Source organism: Psammomys obesus, unplaced genomic scaffold (assembly GCF_907164565.1).
Source record: "Psammomys obesus unplaced genomic scaffold, mPsaObe1.curated_primary_1811, whole genome shotgun sequence".
Classification (NCBI taxonomy): Eukaryota; Metazoa; Chordata; class Mammalia; order Rodentia; family Muridae; genus Psammomys; species Psammomys obesus.
In genome coordinates, this window is record NW_026596057.1 from 26,247,110 (window position 1) to 26,267,725 (window position 20,616).

The 20,616-nt window shown below is 37.7% G+C and overlaps 1 protein-coding gene across 1 annotated transcript in view; it reads left to right on the forward strand.

The window, feature by feature from the left end:
- The first annotated feature begins 1,495 nt into the window (after positions 1–1,495).
- The window catches only part of Cdc73 (cell division cycle 73), an 88,504-nt gene continuing 69,383 nt past the window's right edge, over positions 1,496–20,616 (forward strand). Inside the window, exons 1-6 of the mRNA XM_055624401.1 lie at positions 1,496–1,711; positions 4,814–4,919; positions 8,279–8,348; positions 15,059–15,121; positions 15,205–15,257; positions 19,847–19,935. Coding sequence (XP_055480376.1) covers positions 1,581–1,711; positions 4,814–4,919; positions 8,279–8,348; positions 15,059–15,121; positions 15,205–15,257; positions 19,847–19,935 — 512 coding nt within the window. The 5' untranslated portion in view covers positions 1,496–1,580. The remainder of the gene's footprint in view (positions 1,712–4,813; positions 4,920–8,278; positions 8,349–15,058; positions 15,122–15,204; positions 15,258–19,846; positions 19,936–20,616) is intronic.

Genomic DNA, 20,616 nt, shown 5'->3' on the forward strand with positions numbered 1-20,616 from the left:
CCTGTGTTTGCCGTGAGGTTGCAGTGACACATTGAAGGGAAGTCAACATTTGTGGAACAGACAGTTTTTACCTCATACTTCCATTGCCAAGGTACCCTTTGCCACAAAAGTTCATTTGGTTTTCAAAACAGGTCAAGAAATTTGGTTATATCAACCACAAAGTTGTGCCTCCTCATAGAGTAAGGGGAGTGAAAAAGAAATATTCGGCTTGAGGTATATGTTTGTTTAAGATACACAGTTTATGTTCGGTATGCGGGATTGATTTTTAGGTTTTTATAACCATCAGGACACCAGCAAGCCTTTTGAGTGCCACTTAAAAATCAGGTTTTCTGGAGCCAGGTGTATGCCTTTAATCCCAGCACACAGGAGGGAGAGGGAGGCATATCTCTGAGTTCGAGGCCAGCCTGGTCTAAAAAGTGAGTCCAGGACAGCCAGGGCTACACAGAGAAACCCTGTCTTGAAACACCATATCAAACCAAACCAAACCAAACCAAACCAAAACCAAAACAAAACAAAACAAAATCTGGTTGTCTGAAAGTGTTCTAATTCACAGTTTGAGGTTTCTGAAGGAGTATTTCTTCCATTCATAACCTGGAACCATTTCTGGCTTTTCTGGGAATAGTTGCTGAAATGGAAAAAGTTATTTCCAAGGCAAGGAGTGTGAAGAGTCACCAATTTATTGTTTTAGTCGACGCGTTAGGATGCTTTTAGCTCATTCTTGTATTAATTTATTCTTGTATTAATTAATTATTGTATTCTGCCCATCAACCAAGCGATGTCAAGAGACCAGCGGCTAACAAATGGTGCTTGAATCGTTCTCCACCCAATTCTTCTTTTCCTCTGTTGATCCATCTCTAACTAAAACCAAACCCAAACTTCAAGACGAGCACACCGCAAAGCCCCAGCTTTCTGGAGTAGCTTGTCCTGACCACAGGGACCCAGAGACCTTTCTGAGTGTGGGTCGGATGCAGACAGAGAGGTAGCGAGCTCTATGGTTCCGCAAGTTGCCTTACGAGAGGCAGAAGCCTCGCGCAGGGAGAGTCAATGACCCAGCGCGCGCTCCAGGAGGGGATGTACGGAAGCGCCCATCAGGTGCGCGCGCACCTGTCACTTGTCCGGTGCGAGCCATGGAGCCCGCGGCCGGCGCGGTTCCGCTGAAGCTCGGCGCCGGGCACCGGGCACCGGGTGGCGAGCGGCGTGGACGGCGCTCCGGTTCCCCGGTGTCGGCGGCGTGCCCCGCGGGCGTCTGGGAGGCGCGTCGGCGCGGGCGGCCGCAGCGCCCCCTGGCGGCGGCCCGCGGCGCCGGCGGAGCTCGGGTCAGTCAGTCAGGCGTTCTCCGCGGGCAGCCCGCGGCGGGGCCTTGCCTTATATAGCGCGGGGTCCTTGGCGGCCTGGGTAGCTACTGCCCGTGCTGCTGGCGTAGACGCGGACGGCTGTTAGTGCGGCGGCTGTTGGTTCGCGGCGGCGGCGGCGGCGCGGGGGGGAGCGGGCTAGGCGACGGCGAAAGGAGGCGACGGGCGCGGCGGCGGCGGCGGTGCCCGGGGCCCGCGGCGGCGGCGGCGGCGGCGAGGGGCCCGAAGATGGCGGACGTGCTCAGCGTCCTGCGACAGTACAACATCCAGAAGAAGGAGATTGTGGTCAAGGGGGATGAAGTGATCTTTGGCGAGTTCTCCTGGCCCAAGAATGTGAAGACCAACTATGTAGTTTGGGGGTGAGTGCGGCATGGCTCCGGCCTAGCGGCGGCCGGGCCAGCGGCGGGCGCCCCCGGGCGACCTCTTCCCTACCCCCCACCTCACCCCGCCTCCAGGCTCTCGGGGATGGGGGGAAGACGGGTGCTCTGGGGAAAAAGTTATTCCCTGGAGCGGGAGTTGAACTTTTAGGGTGAGGAGGGAAGAGGTGGAGCAGGTTCTGGAGCGGTCAAGTCCTTTCTGTGTTGGAGAAGCCGAAGGGAGGTTTTGACTTCACCAGTTGGTGTTCACCGATAGTTGTCCGAGCCCAGTGGGGCTGGTGCTTGTCTACCTGACGGTAGGTGTAGAAGCGGAAAGCACAGCATCTGGCGGCCGCCGACTCTCTTTTTGTTCTTAGTTTTCTTCTTCTTCTTCTTCTTTTTTTTTTTTTTTTAAATCTCCCAGAGGCTGCCATGTGTTGCAACCGTCTCCCTCTGGCTCTTGGAGCGCCCGGGTAATTTTCTTTTTTTCATCATTGGAGAGGATGGTTTTATTCCTCCGGAAAAAAGGAAAGAGGAGAGTGGACAACGACTACTTAAAGTTAAGGAAAGAAAGAGATTGGGAGAGTTTGGAAGTCTGTAGAATCAGTGTTCGGGATGAAAGCAGGACTTTGTTGGGGGGAAAGTTAGTGGTGAAAGGCAGTGAGTTTTACATACGGGTCTGAGAAACTGATCCTATGTGCTTTTTGGAAAGTGTTTTACAAGAAAGAAACGTTTGGGAGTGTTGATCCATGAATGCCATGGATTTTAAGTCATTCAGAAAGTCACAGAGGATCAAGTTTAATAATTCTGTGTGGCCTCTTTAATGATGTTACTGTCATTGATGCTTCTCTTTGATAGAATGATGAGTCAGAATTTTGGTACCCATTTTGCTTGATTGAATGACATTATGAATGATGAGCAATTAAAAACTAGAAAAAATTTTAAGATTTCTTGTGACTTATTGATTCCCTTTTTGAAATGTTGATTGACATTCTGAGTTTCCCATGTTTTACTTTCAAGTAAATTCATTGAATTATGATTATGTTTTATTGAATTTTAATGAAAAAAATACTTTAAAAACTCAGGGATAAAGAAGTTTAATTTGAAAAAAATAAAAAGCCCGAAACCTGGTTCCCGCTTTACATGAGGGTGACCTATTTTGGCTAGAAAAGATGAAAGAGATTAAGTTGAAGGAGAAGTTTTTCTAGTTGCTAGGAAGTGTTGTTTACTTTTAGGTGGGGGCTATTTAGAGAAGGTTTCATGGAAGTGTGTTTAACGCCCCTCTGCATTCTACAAAGCCTTCTTGAATAAGTGAATAAACAAATGAATAAGCTTGAAAGAATGGCTAAGATTTTTGAGGGAACTGGTAGACTAGCCTTCCAGGGTGAGGGAGCTCTATACTTAAGATAGGAGACCTGGAAAGGATGCGCATGAAGGAGTGAAAAAGCAAAGCGTAGAAAAAAAACTTGAAACTTTTGCCTAGCTGGGCATGGTGGTGTATGCATTTAATCCCAGCACTAAGGAGGCAGAGACAGCTTAATCTCTGAGCTGGAGGAGCCAGGCCAGCCTGGACTACAGACTGCATTTCTGGACAGTCAGAGCTATGTAGAGAAACCGTCTTGAAAAACAAATACAGAACAAACATTTAAAACTTTCAACATCAAATCTTCAACAGAAGTTATATTTCTACCTGTATGCATATTTAAATGTGTACATGTATAAAAGATTAATCAATACTTTTAATGAGTTCAGTGCTTTCTGCTATTTTTATGGTAATTACTTGGTATAATTAACAAGTAATAGGTGATTTGACATATCAGTTTAGAGCAGTGGTTCTAATCAAACGTCTCATTTGGGCATTGTCAAAAGACCCTTTCACAGGGCCGCCTAAGACCATTGGAAAACATAGATATTTACATTATGATTCATAACAGCAGCAATATTACAGTTATAATGTCGCAATGAAAATAATTTTATGGTTGGAGTTCACCACAACATGAGGAACTGTATTAAATAAAAAGTGTCAGCATCACGAAGGCTGAGAACCATTGGTTTAGAGGAAAAGTGATATTAAAGGCTAGGACAGTAGTTTAGGACAAATTACAATGAGCTATATTCAAATGGATTCATGTAACTTGCCCTGAGTAGATGGAGGAGGAAGGAAGGAATTGGAAAGCTCTTGTGTGTTGTCATTAGAGGGCTTTGGAGGGCTTTGTATCCTGACAACTGCATTGTTTGATCACAGATAGAATTAGGTTTGGGTTTTGTGTGACTGGTCTACTTTGAGAGATGTTGTTATTAGGATCATACTCTTGAAGCTTATCCTTCTAACTTTTTGGAGTATTGTTGAGGTTGTTGTATATGGCAGTATCTTGTTTAAAAGTAGTGATAATGTGCGTATCTGTTAAGTGCAGCCCTAGTGATAGATTTGCCTCAACAGTTTCTTTTCTCTGGATGATCCTTTCCATTGTGCAGCTGTTTGGGTTTTTTCTCTGTTGACAGAGCCCAGAACCCAATTTGGGTCTTTTTTAAAGTATGTGGATGGTGGGGCTGAAGATGTGGCTCAGATGGTAGAGTGCTTGCCTAACTTGTATGAGCTCCTGCTTTTGATTGCCAGCACCACATACAAGATATGGTAGACAGTACGGTCATCCTCAGCTGTTGAGCACATTTGGGGCCAGCTAGGCTAAGAGATCTTACCTGTCTTAAAAAAAATGAAACAAAGTATTTTAGAGTATGAACATGTGCTCTCTCTGTTTCTTCCTTTTTTATTTTTTTAATTTGTCTTATTTTTGCCTCAGCAACTCACTATGAAAGTTTATGTTACATGTATATTTTTGCTGTGTTAAATACATTGTTAGTTAACCAACAAGATGTAAATCAGTGAATGCATGGGGCTGGAGAGATGGCTCAGAGGTCAAGAGTTCTGGCTCCTTTTCCAGAGGTCCTGAGTTCAATTCCCAGGAACCACATGGTGGCTCACAACCATCTAGCATAAGAGCTGGTGCCCTCTTTTTGGCATGCAGACAGAACAGTGAATGCATGTAACTAAATCAAATAATTGATGTAGAAATCTTAATAAAAATCATGCCTTATTCATTTTAGGACTGGAAAGGAAGGCCAACCCAGAGAGTACTACACATTGGATTCTATCTTATTCCTACTTAACAATGTGCACCTTTCGCATCCTGTTTATGTCCGACGTGCAGCTGTAAGTAGAAGTCATTTTAAACTTCATTGAGTAAACAGTTGTAGATAACTTTCCTTACGGGTTTCAAATGTCTGAAATTGTCTTGGAGAGTGAAAATTAAGCTGCTCTGTGATTTATTCAGAAGTATAGTTTAATTTCAAGAATGCTTTTCTTAGTATAAACATATAGGCGAAGGTATAAAAATGATGTAAATTCAGTACTAAAGTATAAAGTTCTCAATGAAAAACCCAATGTGAACAAATACATTTTTAGAATTTTAAACAACACAGTTCTTTTTGTACTTTATTGACAATTTTATTTATTTTCAGTTTTATCTGCTTTCTCAGTGTTTGAAAATTCATTGTTGAGAGGAAATCATTTAAAATAATTAAAAATGTCTCACTTCAAAGAGATTGTTGAGATTCTTCCACTGGCAAGGGACTTTTAAAAGTTGATAAGTAATTAGGATTCAGTTATTTGAGTTTGATGTTGTGAATTGCCCTAAATGTCCAAATAAGGTGGTTCCCCAGATACTTTTTTTGGGTATTGGGAAAATACAGGAATCTCATGTAGCCCAGGTTAGCCTACAGTGTATGCATATACTCATGTAGCCTGTGTAGTTGAGGAAGACCTTGGATTCTCTTGCCTCCTTCCCCCAAGGGCTGGAATCAGATATGATGCCCTGTTTAGGTAGTCTTGGGCATTGAACCCAGGGCTTCATGCCTGCTAGGCAAGTACTCTTCTGAGAGACATCCCCAACCCTTCAGTTTTTATTAAAAATGAGGTCCTTGTCAGATCCCTTGGTAGAGTCAGACATAGAATTATTTTGGAGATACTCATATAATCAAATATCCACTCTAAATGTTCTTTCAACTAATGAGGACACACTTTATTGTACTGTATTAATTTGAAAGTAGTGCTTTTATTTCTTAAAATTCTTAAAACAGACTCTGCATAAAATTATCATTGTGCCTTCCATTACTAAAGCTACTTTTTGGCAGTCTAATAGTCTGCTGGATTGCATTATGTTGTGTGAAATTTACTCTTAGAACTTTTTCTTCAAACTAGTGATAGTTGAGGTTTTTGAATAGTAACTTATTTGGACCATTTAAGAAAATAGCTCATCATTTAGTGGGTATGAGTAGAACTGCTTTTGTGAGCAAGAAACATATATTCAGTGTTAAATACATTTTTAAAAACCTTACAATTGATAAGTAGTAGGGAAAATAATAATTGACCGTTATATTACTTTTTATTAGGTTTATAAAAACTGAATCAAGCAATAATTAAAATTGTTTGTTAAATAGTTTAAGTACTTAGTGATTTAAAGATTATGTTTTTTTTTTTTTTTTTCTTTTTTTTTGGTTTTTTGAGACAAGGTTTCTCTGTGTAGCCTTGCTGTCCTGGACTCCTTTGTAGACCAGGCTGGCCTTGAACTCAGAGTGATCTGCCTGCTTCTGTGGCACTGAGTGCTGGAATTAAAGGCACTTAAACTTGGCCACCACATCCAGCTAAGATTAAATCTTGTGAGTGGTTATATAGTTCATAACTAGCATAACTAGTTGGTACTGTGGGCCCAAGGACTAACAGTCATATAGGATGTAACACTTGTTTTCCTTATAATTTTTTTTAAATGAAATGGGGCAGAGATCTAAAATTCTGTTGTTCAGTGGATTAGAGGTTGCTTTTTAAATTGCCATGTTACTTGCTCTTTGTTGGGTGTGGTGACTCTTCCTGGAATAGGTGCTCCTGATCCCTGGTGCCTTTTAGTATCACTAGACCTGCAACTTCTCAGGTGGCTCTAATGTGGACATAAACCGTACTCAAGTGATTCTGAAATACCTTATCAGACTTTGAGATAGTAATTTAAAAAGCATTAATTCAAGCTGGGTGACAGGGGTGCACAACTTTAATTTAGTCCTCAGGAGGCAGAGGCAGGTGGATCTCTGAGTTTGAGGCCAGCCTGGTCTACAGAGTTCTGGGACAGCCAGGGCTACACAGAGAAGCCCTGCCTTGAAAAACAACAAAGTGAAAACCAAAAGAACATTAATTTAGGTCTATATAATATTCATTCCATGTAGGCTGGTTAAAAAAATGGCAAGGACAGAAATACTTGTAGGTTTTTAAACTTGTATCCATATACTCATAAGGAAAAACTAGAATTTAACTTGACTTTTTTGGGAAAAAAAAAGTGGTTTGTTCAGCTAAGTAAAAAAAAAAGTATGTGCAAATAATGGGAGTAGTGATATAGTGGCCATTGTGAGCTAATTGGATAGTGATGCTAAAGATTCTCATTACTTTATTGTTTATACTAGTTGCCAAAGGCTTTAATCTATGTAATCCATTGTCAAACAGTTTTTCTTGCACTCTGTTGTTTACATTAGAAAAATGATAAGAAACATGTGGTAATGGCAAAATTCATTAGCCCAAAGATGACTTGATGCTTGAAGTGTACATTTTATTTCTTTTAATCATCTTTTAAAAACATTTGCCATTTTTATTTAGGTGTCTGTGTGTGTGTGTCTAAGTACACATGAGTGCAGGTACGAGAGAAGGCCAGAGGAATTTTACCTCCTCCCCCGAACTAGAGTTGAAAGTGGTTGTGTGAGCCTCTTGACATGAGTGCTGGGGATCGAACTCTGGTCCTCTGGAAGGGCACCAAGCGTTCTATGTGCGGAGCCATCTCTCCAGCCCCAGCTTTAAATATAAATTTATAAAAGATGAATGTAGGTGGATTAAAGAAAAATTACTCATTTTTCTAAATTGATAATTTGTTTTTAGACAAAAAAAAAATCAGATCTTTTTTCCCCTCCATTCTCTGAATTTATATACACTCAAGAATAAAAAGAAATGTAATGTAGAAGGTAAACTAGAATTAATATTTTTTATAGATTTTTTTCTCATGTTCTTATTAATTATCAAATTTTATATTGAGTGGTTTATGTAGTTCATTTGAAAGAATTTCAGTTGAATAGTTTGAAGAGGTTTGGTCTGTAAGAGGAAAAAACATAGACATGTATAAAGTGAGACACGATGGGGACTGGAAAGAGAGGGACCTTATATGTGCATAGCATCCTGAGTACAGTTAAAAATAACAGTAAAGCCAAGGGTTGAAGGAGCCTGGGATTGATACTTTGAAAAAAGATTAAAGATATTACTTATTTTCAAACAAGTGTCTTGAGTGTATCTTTCTGAAATTTCAAAAGTAAATGTTACTGAAAATTAACATTTGAAAAAATTTCAATGCTTTTAGATTCTTCTTAGCTTTTTTTTTTAAACAAATGTGACTTCAAATAAATGTTACCAAGGTATGTAGATACGGTATTTATCAATTTTGTAGTTGCTTCCATTCAGTATCTAATTTAAAATTTTGGCTTCAGACTGAAAATATTCCTGTGGTTAGAAGACCTGACCGGAAAGATCTACTTGGATATCTCAATGGGGAAGCATGTGAGTAGTTTTAAAATTGCTCCTACTCTTAAAACAGTTTTTTTTTTTTTTAAACCTTCTATAAAAACAGATGTACTGGGAAATTTGTATTTCCACTAAACACCTCACCTGAAGCTGCGTCTGTGTGCTTCTCCTGGTGGCTGCGCGAGGTGTCTTGGGCTGTCACTGCACCTTTGTGTGAGGATCCCTTTCACTGTCACAGACTTTGCTTCTGTAAAGTATTTCCGTCTTGCCTTACTGTTTCCTTCCTTCTTTTGAATCATTCACTTTTAGAATAGATGTAGAAAAGATCTATTCTTTAAAATTTATTTTTGAAAAATTATTTTTGATTCCATATTTTTATTTATTAGTTTTCTTTTAGAGTTGACACAGTAACATTGCTTATTCTTTACCTGTTTCTTGAAGTTCCTCATGCCTTGCTTTCATCATCATGATCCCATTAAAGTCAAAGAGACGTGGGAATTGCCACATCCTTTGTTCCTTTTATCTGTTTCACCTATAAACATTTTATACTGTTGGATAATGTCTTCTTTGAAGTTCTTTACTCCGCATTTGGGACCCTAGACCTTGGGTTTTCTGTTTGTTCATCTTTCAATATATTAGTTGTCTTAGGATTTCTATGCTGTGAGGAAGCACTGTGACCAAAATCAATTTGGGAAGGTTGTAGTCCATCATCCGTGGAAGCTCGAGCTAGAACTCCAGGCAGGTGCTGATGCACAGGCTATGGAAGAGTGCTGCTTTCTGGCTTGTCCCTCAGTGTTTGCTCAACCTGCTTTCTTACGGCCCAAGGTTGTAACCATCCACAGTAACCTGGGTCCTCCCACATCCGTCACCAGTCAAGAAACTGCACCGCGGGCTCGCCTGCAGACAATCTTCCTGAAGACTCCTCCGCTTCCTCTTCCCAAACAACTTGCACCAAGCTGACATAAAACTAGTCTGGACGTTTTCTTTGGCTTTATTTTTCTTTTTCTCTTGTAACCTTAAAATCTCTAGATGACTTAAGTTTTATGCTGTAAATATCTTGTCCTGTTTATATTACTGAATTCTAAATGCAGTTGTTCTTTGTACAACACTGATTTGATAAGTACAGGTCTAGTTATATGTGGTATGGATTTTTGTTTTGGTTTTTAGATTTGTGATAGTTTTGAAAAACATTACCCATCTCAAAGAAATATGAAAAAGGTGTATTGTGTTGTATACTAACTTAAAAAGTACAACAAAAAGAAAGTATGTCATAAAGATGTAATTATTTATATTTATTTAAAATATTCATATTTATTATTTAAAAGTATTAGACACAGTTAATACTTATGAATATTTCTATACTATATAATACCATTCACTGTTGAGAGAAATATACACAAACATAAGGTACAGTATTAAGTCATAACTATAAAATCAAAGAGTATGTTAATAGCTTCATAGTCATCTCCATTTATGCTTGTAGTCAGCTGAGTCCGCACAGTTATCTGCTTAAAATGCCATGTAATGTAGTTTTTTTTTTAAAAAAGCTGTAATGTAATCTTATAATGAGATCACCTCTTTAGAATATTGCGTATTAATGTAAGAATTTATTTCTAGCAGTTCTTAGATATTTTTTCACCATATATCACTGTTCAGTATACTAAAATATGGGTTATTGACTAGATATTGTTATGTACCTTCTGGTACATAATAGCAGTGTATTAATTTTTTTGAGCAGTTTTTTTTTGAGAAGTCATATTTATGCACCAGTTTTCAACTTAATGAGCCCATCAGTATACCAACTCCCATGTTCAGGTGTCAGCTGCATTTTTCTCCCACTGACTCTTCTTCATATTTATAACTTTACTGTTGTCATCTCCTTTTAAATGTTTTCCAGGCATCTGAAATTTAACATGTCCAAAATAGAGTGCCCAATTTACTTCTTCCCATCTCCACCCACACAAAACAAAACTGAGTCTGTTCTCATCTTAGGAGTGATTGTACTTTATGTACATGCAGTGACTTAGGCCTTAAACCCTAGTGAGGCCTGATTTTCTGACATCTACGGCACATCTACATGACAGAGAAAAGTACTTTCTCTGCCTTAAGAACCATGACAGTTTTTTTCTCCTCTCCAACCCTGTCCCTCTTGCTTTCTTTACCTATTCTAAAATCTCCTCCCGTGTTCCTACTCTTCGTTTGCTACAGTATTTTTTCTGTATCTAACAAGATTTGTTTTTGAAAAATTATTTAAATTTAATTGTGTTATTTACCTGCTCAAGGGCATTTGTGGGTTCCATCACACTTAGAATAAAGCTCATATTTCTTACTGTGTGGAATCTATGATCTTGTTTCTGCCTAAATCTCCATGACTTCATCTTCCATCATTGTTTTATCACAGCAGTCAGTTATTGATTTTTCAGTTGGTTTTGTTAATCTTAGAACCTCTGGGTTTTCAATTCTTTGTCTTCAGTTGTCTATATTGTCACTGGGCTCTCATCTTCCATGTATGCTCAAATATTCTTCTGGTATTGTTCTTTCAGTGAAGACATCTGACCAATATAAAATACAAAATGACATTCACCTTTATAATTGTCTATATTTAATCAAATCCTATTTATTTTCCAAATACCATATATTTACCTGAAATAGTATTTCTTGCCTCATTGGATATTGTCTGTTGTCTACTAGAGAATGAACATTAAAGGAACAGTTGTTTTCAGTAGCTTATTTTATTACTCAGTAAAGTTTAGGACAGCAGTGTAGCGAAGGAGTAATTTTCTTACAGAATATACATAAATTGGTATTACAAAAAATTAATAGACATCATCTTCCCTAGGATGTAATATTTTTACCAATAAGCCATTAATAGCAGCTATGTTACCCATTCTTCATGTTTTTTTTTTAATTTTTATTTTTTTATATTAATTAGAGATTATTCATTTTGCATCCCAGCTCTAGCCTCCTCACTCATCCCCTCCTGGCCCTACCCTATCTCCCTCACCTCCTCCCATGCCCCTCTCCAAGTCCACAGATAGAGGAGGTCCTCCTCTCCTTTCATCTGACCCTAGCCTATTGTATTGTCTACCTCTGTGGCCTGGTAAGGCTGCTCCTCCCTTTATAAAGGGGAGGTGATCAAAGAGCCAGCCACTGAGTTCATATCAGAGACAGTCCCTGTTCCCCTTACTAGGGAACCCACTTGGACAGTGAGCTGCCATGGGCTACATCTGAGCAGGGGTTCTAGGTTATTTCCATGCATGGTCCTTGGTTGGAATATCAGTCTCAGAAAAGACCCCTGGGCCCAGATATTTTGGTTCTGTTGCTCTCCTTGTGTAGCTCCTGTCCTCTCCAGGTCTTTCTATTTCCCCCTTCTTTCATAAGATTCCCTGCACTCTGCCCAAAGTTTGGGTATGATCCTCAGCATCTGCTTTGATAAACTGCTGGGTAGTGTCTTTCAGAGGTCCTCTGTGGTAGGCTCCTGTCCTGTTTTTTGTTTTCTCCTTCTTCCAATGTCCACCCTGTTTGTCTTTCTTAGTAAGGATTGATCATCTTAGCTTCTTTAGGTGTACAGATTTTAGTATGTTTATCCTATATTATATGTCTATTACCTACTTATAAGTGAGTATATACTGTTTGTGCCTCACTCAGGATGATCTTTTCTAGATCCTATCTTTTGCCTGCAAATTTTATGATTTCCTTGTTTTTAATTGCTGAGTAGTATTTTATTGTGTAAATGTAACATAATTTCTGTATCCATTTCTCATCTGAGGGACATCTGGGTTGTTTTCAGGTTCTGGCTTTTACGAATAAAGCTGCTATAAACATGGTTGAGCAAATGTCCTTGTTGTGTACTTGAGCATCTTTTGGATATATGCCTCAAAGTAGTGTAGCTGGATCTTGAGGAAGCGCTATTCTTAATTGTCTGAGAAAGCACCAGATTGATTTCCAAAGTGGTTGTATAAGTTTACATTTCCACCAGCCATAGAGGAGGGTCCCCTTTCTCCACATCCTCTACAGCATGTATTGTCACTTGAGTTTTTTATCTTAGCTGTTCTGATTGTTATAAGGTGAAATCTCACGGTCGTTTTGATTTGCATTTCCTTGATGGCTAATGATGTTGAGTATTTCTTTAAGTGTTTCTCTGCTATCCTATATTCCTCTACAGAGAATTCTCTGTTTAGCTCTGTTCCCCATTTTTAAATTGATAGTTTTGGTGTGTGTAGGGAATGTTTTGCATAATAGGAAGATCTCCAGGACTGTTTTTTTTTTTTTTTTTTTTGTTTTTTTGTTTTTTTTGGTGCTATTTTAATTCAGCAAGTGCCTAACTCTTTATAGGTTTCCCTCCACCCCCACCATTGTATGTGTGTATGTGGTTACATGTGCCACAGCTTGAATTTTGAGGTCAGAGAGTAACTTGGTGGAGTCAGTTCTCCACTTTTATGTAGCTTCTAGGAATCAAACTCAGATTGCTAGGTTTGTGTGGCAGGTGCTAACTTTACCATTATCCCTCCATGCTTATTCTTAAGTTACATTTGGGTACTGTGCAGAATGCAAAATCTTATTATTTTATACAAGGTAAACAAAGAATGAGTAGGAATTCCATTCCTGCAAAGGCAATTGAGATGGAAAGATTTAAAAAAAAGTTATTTATTTTTGTGTTTTGAATCAAGACAAATTTAATTATTTGAAGCATGAGAATCCTAGTATACCTATTAAAATATTTTTCCCCCTTAGGCGCACTGTAATTCTCCCATTAAAAAGTGTGTTGAAGGGAGTGTAGGATTCTTCAGGTTTACTAAGTGTCTTAGATGCTCCTGGTCAGTAGGTTCACTTTGGGAGAGCCTCAGTGAGTTGTTTATCCACATCAGTTCTTACGTTTTCTATTGGACAAATCGAGTTCTCAGAAGTAGTTGTTATGTTAATTTTGCTTTTTTTTTTTTTTTTTTTCTGGATACGGTTTCTCTGTATAGCCCTGGTTGTCCTGGAACTACTGTGTAGACCAGGCTGTTTCCACCTGTCTCTGCCTTCCCAATGCTGGGATTAAAGGCATACGCCACCACTGCCTGGCTCTTTGTTTTGTTAATTTGTAAAAACATGTTACTAGTTCAATGAAAAGGTTGAATCCCTGTTAAGATCATGTTTGTAGGCATGTTATAATTAATAACAGAGATATTAACTGTTAAGGTGAGGTAAAAGCATGATCTCAGTAAAAATCTAGACTACTGGAGCCGTAGAACCACTTGAATAATTTTAAATTTTATGTGGTAAAATTGAGTGCCTTAACAATTTGAGGAAAAACAATGAGAAGAGAAGAATCATTCTGGAGTGTAGTACTTTAAGACCTAATCATTTAAAAATTGAGAGTGAGTATATATATTAATAAAACAACTGTTCTGTTAGATTAGAAATACAAAGATGAGGCCGGCCGGCCGTAGAGTAGGATGGTAACGCATCTGACTCTAGAAATACACATAACAACTTAGTATTGAAGTAATGACGTGTCACATAAGTGTATGAGGGTGGGACTATCAGTTAATATTTTGCTAAAAAAACAAGTTTTAGATCATAAAAAAACAAAAGCCCTGATAATCTGGGGAAATGTTCCGACTCCTGAATAGGAGAAAAAGTGTCAGTTAAACTAGTTAACACATGAAATGTGTGATCTTGGAAATAGCTGCATGGAAGATCAACAACTTGAATAGCTGTAGTCAACATAGAGTTAACAGAAAAGGTGATAAATCAATTTGTAGGTATGATTTATTTTATAATAAATTACAAATTTAAAGGAAACGAAATAAGATCTAAAATTTTGCTGTTTGTCAATGAACTCTGGTGAGGCTGAGGGAGCATTTGGCATTGTTGGTTGTGTTGGCATTGTTGGTTGTGTCAGTTTATATCTTTCCTGAGGTTGCTGACCGCTCATTACAAATAACATGGAAACCCTATCCTAGAGCTATACTTGAAAGTGTAAAAAGTGATATGCATGTGAAGTTTCTTCATGCTATTGTTTGTAATAACAAAAGACTGAGAATTGGACTGTATACTCATAGGTAACCAGTCAAATGTGTTATAATGATTCCATACAATTGGATATCCACAGATGTGAAAAGGAAAAAAAAGTTAAGGAACTACCCTACATACTGGTGTGGAAGGGGTGTCTGAGTGAATACTCTTGTGAGTGGGAAACAAGTTTCAGAATATTCTGTGTATTATGCTGCCTTTATATATAAAAAGGTAAAATAAAGTATATTCTTATATTTGTAAAAGGATATACAAGATATTAGCTTGTTACATAGGCAAATGGAAACTTGGTTGAACCGGCCAGGTACTTTTTTTTTTTTTTTTAACTAGTTTTATTTTGAGCCATTCAAAAATAAAAAAAAAAATTTGAAGGATGGTTGGAAGTTTCCTACCAATTGTGAATAACTGAAATTTGCATGTTAATATGTTGTGTGCATATTGAAGTATTTGGGGGAAGCATGTTTTTAAAATGTGTTATAAGGGAGTGACCAATTAACTTCTGTAAATAGCGTCTCAGTAGTTTGTAAGCTAGATTTTTAGAAAATAGTTTGTTTTTTCACAGACTTTCTACTTCTGAGTCATCTTGCTAATAAAATCCTTCTATAGAGCTTTCGAAACCATTTTATCTGGGGAGATCCTTCTGTGGGTAGATGAGATTGGAATAACATGTAAAATACATGCTCAAATACTGATCTGCTCATATGGTTTTTCTTTTCCATTTTCAGCAACATCAGCAAGCATAGATAGGAGTGCTCCACTGGAAATTGGTCTTCAGCGGTCCACTCAAGGTACACTGTGTCACATCTTTATCTTGAACATTAAATGAAAACTTCTTTCCTCAACTGTACACTTACTCTTATTTTTCTTATAGTCAAAAGAGCTGCAGATGAAGTTTTAGCAGAAGCAAAGAAACCACGAATTGAGGTAATGGAACTCTATTTTAAAAGTAATTTGTAATTGTTTTTGAACATGAAATTGTAGGCCAGTGGTGGCAGCGCACACCTTTAATCCCAGCACTTGGGGAGACAGAACCAGGCAGATGTCTGAGTTTGAGGTCAGCCTGGTCTGCAGAGTGAGTTCCAGGACAGCTGGGGCTACACAGAGAAATCCTGAAAAACAGAAACAAAAACAAAAAGCTTTATAGTAATTCTAACAGGTTTTCCCCCCTGAAAAGTACATCATAGGTGGGTTGCTTTTGTTACTGTATTAGCTCTCACATCTGAGCTCTGTGATGAACATGCCATCTCATTCATTCATTCATTCATTCATTCATTCATTCATTCATTCATTTATTTATTCATCCATCCATCCATCTATTTATTCATTCATTTCTTTCTTTCTTTCTTTCTTTCTTTCTTTCTTTCTTTCTTTCTTTCTTTCTTTCTTTCTTTCTTTCTTTCTTTCTTTCTTTTCTTACTTTTTTTTTGCCTTATTGATGAAAACTATGCACTACATGTAGGATGAGAAACTTATGTGATCATATTAAAGGTCATGTGCTAAGTATTATAAAGTTTTCAGGGTCCTGCAGTCTTGATTGTGTGCCCCCTTGCTGTTCTGTTATTGTTATGAGGAAGCATTCATAAATCATACATAAATGGATAGATGTGGCTGTGTTCTGACAAAACTACAAGATGGTGGGGGCCAGAACTGGTCTTCAGGTTCTGTTTTGCTGACTAGAAAGATAAGGTAGTATGGGATATTCTTTACTTTTCAAAGCTGCGAATGTGAAATACTTAATGTTCATTAAAATACTGACACGGGTTCTAGATTTCTAGTGTTTTAGTGAGCCTAAATGGGTTAGGATAGTGTGTTGGCAACTCTTTGTGACTGTGACAAAATACCTGAGGAAAACAGCTAAAGAAAGGTTTGCTTTGCCTTATAGTTCAGCTCAGGGTTGCCTGGCCACACTGTCTTTGGGCCTGTGCATGGAGGCAATATGGAATAAGGGTGTAGTGGATGGAACTTGAGAACATTTCAGAGCACAGTGCTCCTGAGTCAGGCCCCATTCCTGTAGGTTCACGGAGCAGTGGATTCACCAGTACGTCAGAGCTGTAAGGTAGAATCCAGCTGCCACTCAAAAGCCGGTTAGATAGCAACCATCTTCTTAATACCTGAGTCTCTTGAAGTTATTTTTAGGTTCTAACTGTAACATTTACCTGAAATAGAGGACAGGTAAGAGTGTAACTGCCATTAAAGTATCTCTTGTATAATGGTGGTAACTAATTAACTATGTATTGTATTCTGAAAATTGTTAAAGAAGAAGTGGTCTCGGCACAAAAAAGTGGCAATATGTAAAGTAATAACAATGTTAATTAACTAGATTGAACCATGCCATGGAGTATGTATATTTCAGAAGATAGTATTATTAATAATGTTTTCTCTTGGACAGTTAAAATTTTTTCTGTTAGTTGACCAGTTAGTATTATGAGTAAGATATCTTTTGAAATTTTAATTACATATAGAAATATATATTAATGACTTAGTAACAAGCATCATATTGCTTGTCTATATAGGAAACCTCTGGTCGTAGAGAAGAATTTACTAGGAAGTTAAAATCTGGCAGTTTTATAAATCTATTGGTTTATAGTAAAGAAATAGCACTTGTCTTCATAGTTGTTAACAATACTAGAAACCAGATATATTTTTATTTCAGAATATATTTTTATACTTTTAATTTTAGACTCGTGTACATACTTTTTTGCTATGTAAACAGCAACCCTTCTACAAGTAAGGATGAGGAGGGTAGCTATAGGGGTAGTGTTTTTTGGCGAATACATACAGTGTAGTCAGTAACAATTGATTAAAACAATATAATTTTAGTTACGTATGTTTTGAGACAGGAACTAGGAACCTGGTACTTTCTAAGAAATGGTAACTAATTTATTGTTGCTGGTCTATACAAGGTAGTATTTTAAGAGCTTTAGGCATATTGAGTCATGTACTCTTCAGTATCACCCATTGAATTTGGTAGCCTGAGATTCAACATCTATGACTAAACAGGATCCACACAAAGGTGACTTGCTGAGGATTGTAGACCTAGAATTAGAACCAAGACAGTGTGGCTCTTGAGCCATATTGCCTACTGGATATATGACAGTAAAACAGAGTTTCCCCATTTCTATTTGGAAAGAAGACTCTGGTTACTGTTAAAACAGTGAGTGGATTTAGTTTACTTGGAAATAGGAAAACATCACAATGTAATCATTTGAAAAAAAAAAATTAACACCCAAGAAAAGTTAAATACCAAAGCTACCAGTAACTTGAAACATCAAGAGGAAGTAAAACTATCTTTTTTCTGTCATCTGCAAAGTTACAGTATAAACATTTGTATTACTATTTAGTTCAGCAGTTTGAATATTTAAGACACCTTGGAAACAAAAAAAAACCTTGAGGTCAGGATTTCTGATTTGATTAAAATTTAGGTTTTTTAAAATTACTAGTTTCTTGAGGACCTTAATTAGCATGGATTATAACTTTCTTACAAATGGTAAAAATTAAATGCATTTGCTAAAATATATTTGCATTTATTTATTTCAGCTAATGTGTCTGTTTTAACATGGTGGAAACTAATAGGGCATGAGTTAAAGCCTAGTATTTTTTCCTCTTTTGATGTCTTAAGTATGCTGATGTATAGATTCATACACTCTTATTCATTGACCCTGAAATTACTCCTTTTTTTGTTTGTTGAATATAGACATAGACTAAATAAGTGTCATTAAATTGTTTTTTTCAACCCCATGTCTTTAAAATTAAAATTCAATTTCACTTGGCTTTCAGATATAAATTATAAATCATATTTCCTGGGTTGACCTTAAGCTCACATTTGTAGGCAAAATTGTCTTTAAACTCTTGATACTTGGCTGCTGGGATTGTAGGCATGAGCCACACACCCTTGTCAAGATTTTTGAAATAGTCTGTTGGGAACTTTGTAGGAATATTATTTTAATATAATTTTATTTTATTTATATTGGTGTTCTGCTTCTATGTATGTCTTTGTGAGGGTGTCAAAGTCCCTGGAACTGGAATTATGGTTGGGAGCTGGCATATGGGTTCTGGGCTTTGAACCCAAGTCCTTTGGAAGAACAGCCATTGCTCTTAACTGCTGAGCTATCTTTCCAGCCCCCTTCTAAGGAGATTTTAATGTTCCAGTTAACTTGCTTTGAAAGCTATTGACTTTTTGCTTCTGGTGTCTTGACTTATTTTTTATAGATTTGAAGACCAGTAGTACCAGATTGAAAAAAAAATTACCATCCATAATGAAAAATTTAACTTTGATGAAGACTGCCTTTAAAAGTTCGCTAATTTTTCATCAAAAATGGATCTGTAGGGGCTAGAGAGGTACCTCAGCTGTTAGGAACACTTGTTCTAACAAAAGGTCTAGGCTCAGTTCCCAGCACCTTCTATTGACCACCCATAATTCTAGCTCTAATATAGGCACCAGGTATGCATGTGGTGCATGTATAAATATAACAAATAAATTTACACATGATAAATCCAAAGCACGCTTTTTAAAAGGATGAATTATAAATATGAAATTGTATACATTAATGAATATGCATATATATATTCATTAGTGAAGACAGTAATGGTTGGGAGAGCACCTAGTGAATAGATGTTTGGACACCACACTGTAAACGCTTAAGGATGGTTTTCAGTGATACTTTTTCTAAGTTTGTTGATGATGCAAAAGCAATACATACGTGTTTAGAAGAATTTATTTCACTTTCAGCACAATATTCAATAAAATATGAGATATCCAACACTTTTTAATAAAACAGGCTTTGTATTTTATGGAGGCTAGTGTATATGTTCAAGTAAACAACACGAAACTATGTTGTTTAGTAAGTAGATGTGTAAAGCACATTTTTTTTGCTTATGTTTTAAATTTACTGTGATTTTTAATTTGAGTTACTATTGCTATGACAAAACACCATAACTAAAAGCAATTGGGAGAAAAGGGTTTATGTGGTTAATGCTTTCACATCCATGGTCCATCACTGAAGAAAGGCAGGACAGGAACTCAAACAGGATAGTAACTTAGAGGCAGAAGCTGATGCAGCGGTCCTAGAGGGATTCTGCTTACTAGCTTGCTTCTCATGGCTTGTTCACCCTGCTTTTTTGTAGAACCCAGGACCACTAGTCCCGAGATGGCATCACCCACAATGGGCTGGGCCCTTTCCCATCAATCACTAATTTAGAAAATGCCTTACAGGCTTGCTTACAGCCTAGTCTTATTGGAGGCATTTTCTCAGTTGGGGTTCCCTTCTCTCAGATGATTAAAGCCTGTATCAGACTGACATAAAAGTAGCCAGCACATGTGGCTTATTATAATGTAGCCCTGTTGTAAGTCAAGGAACATCAGAAATCAGTTCCAGACTTAAATGATCCAAAATACACTTGTTGTCTGTACAGTATAGCATGGAACTGTACTGTGGTAATTTTGGTAAGAAGTTAGGTGTAGTAATTTTGCCATGTAAAAGTTAAACAAAACTTAAAATGTTACTTATTTTTAGGATGAAGAGTGTGTGCGTCTTGATAAAGAGCGATTGGCGGCTCGTTTGGAAGGCCATAAAGAAGGGATTGTGCAGACTGAACAGATTCGGTAAGGGTTTCTTAAGTAGATAAGTATAGATTTTATGTAAAGGTAAGTGGAAAATGGGGTGTTTAGATGTGACTCACAATTTAATGTGCATCTTTATTCATTGTATACACTCCTAAGTTTAGAAGAATGTAGTTGTCCTTTGTAACCTATTGGGATTAGCTCTAGGTTCTCTTCACAGATAATAACCAGAGGTGCTGAAGTTCCTTGAGTAAAGTGGCATGATATTTGCTTATAAGAATCTACTCTAGATTATGTATGATTTTCCATCAGTATGTCAAATATGAAAACAGTCATAGAGAATGTTTATTTTGGCTCACTTTTCAGTTAGAGTTAACATGGCTCTACTTCTGGACCATGCTTAGTAAGGCAGAACATCATGGTATATAATGGAGTGTGTAATAGAAAGCATTGTAATGGCACATAGGAGACGAGTTGGGGAAGGAGACAAGGAGTGGATTGTGTGTATGGAAACTAGAAGGACCAGGGTGCTGGTAGCTCCCAAGGAACCACTTCTTTGCTAAATACAGCCTCCTAAAGTTTTCAGAAACTCCCAAAATAGCACCATCAGTTGGAGACTAGGCCTTTAACACATTACCTGTTCAAACACTATGTTATGCCTGTTGGCTCCCAAAGACATATTTATCTCATAATGCTAAACGTATATTTAGTTCATCCTTGATA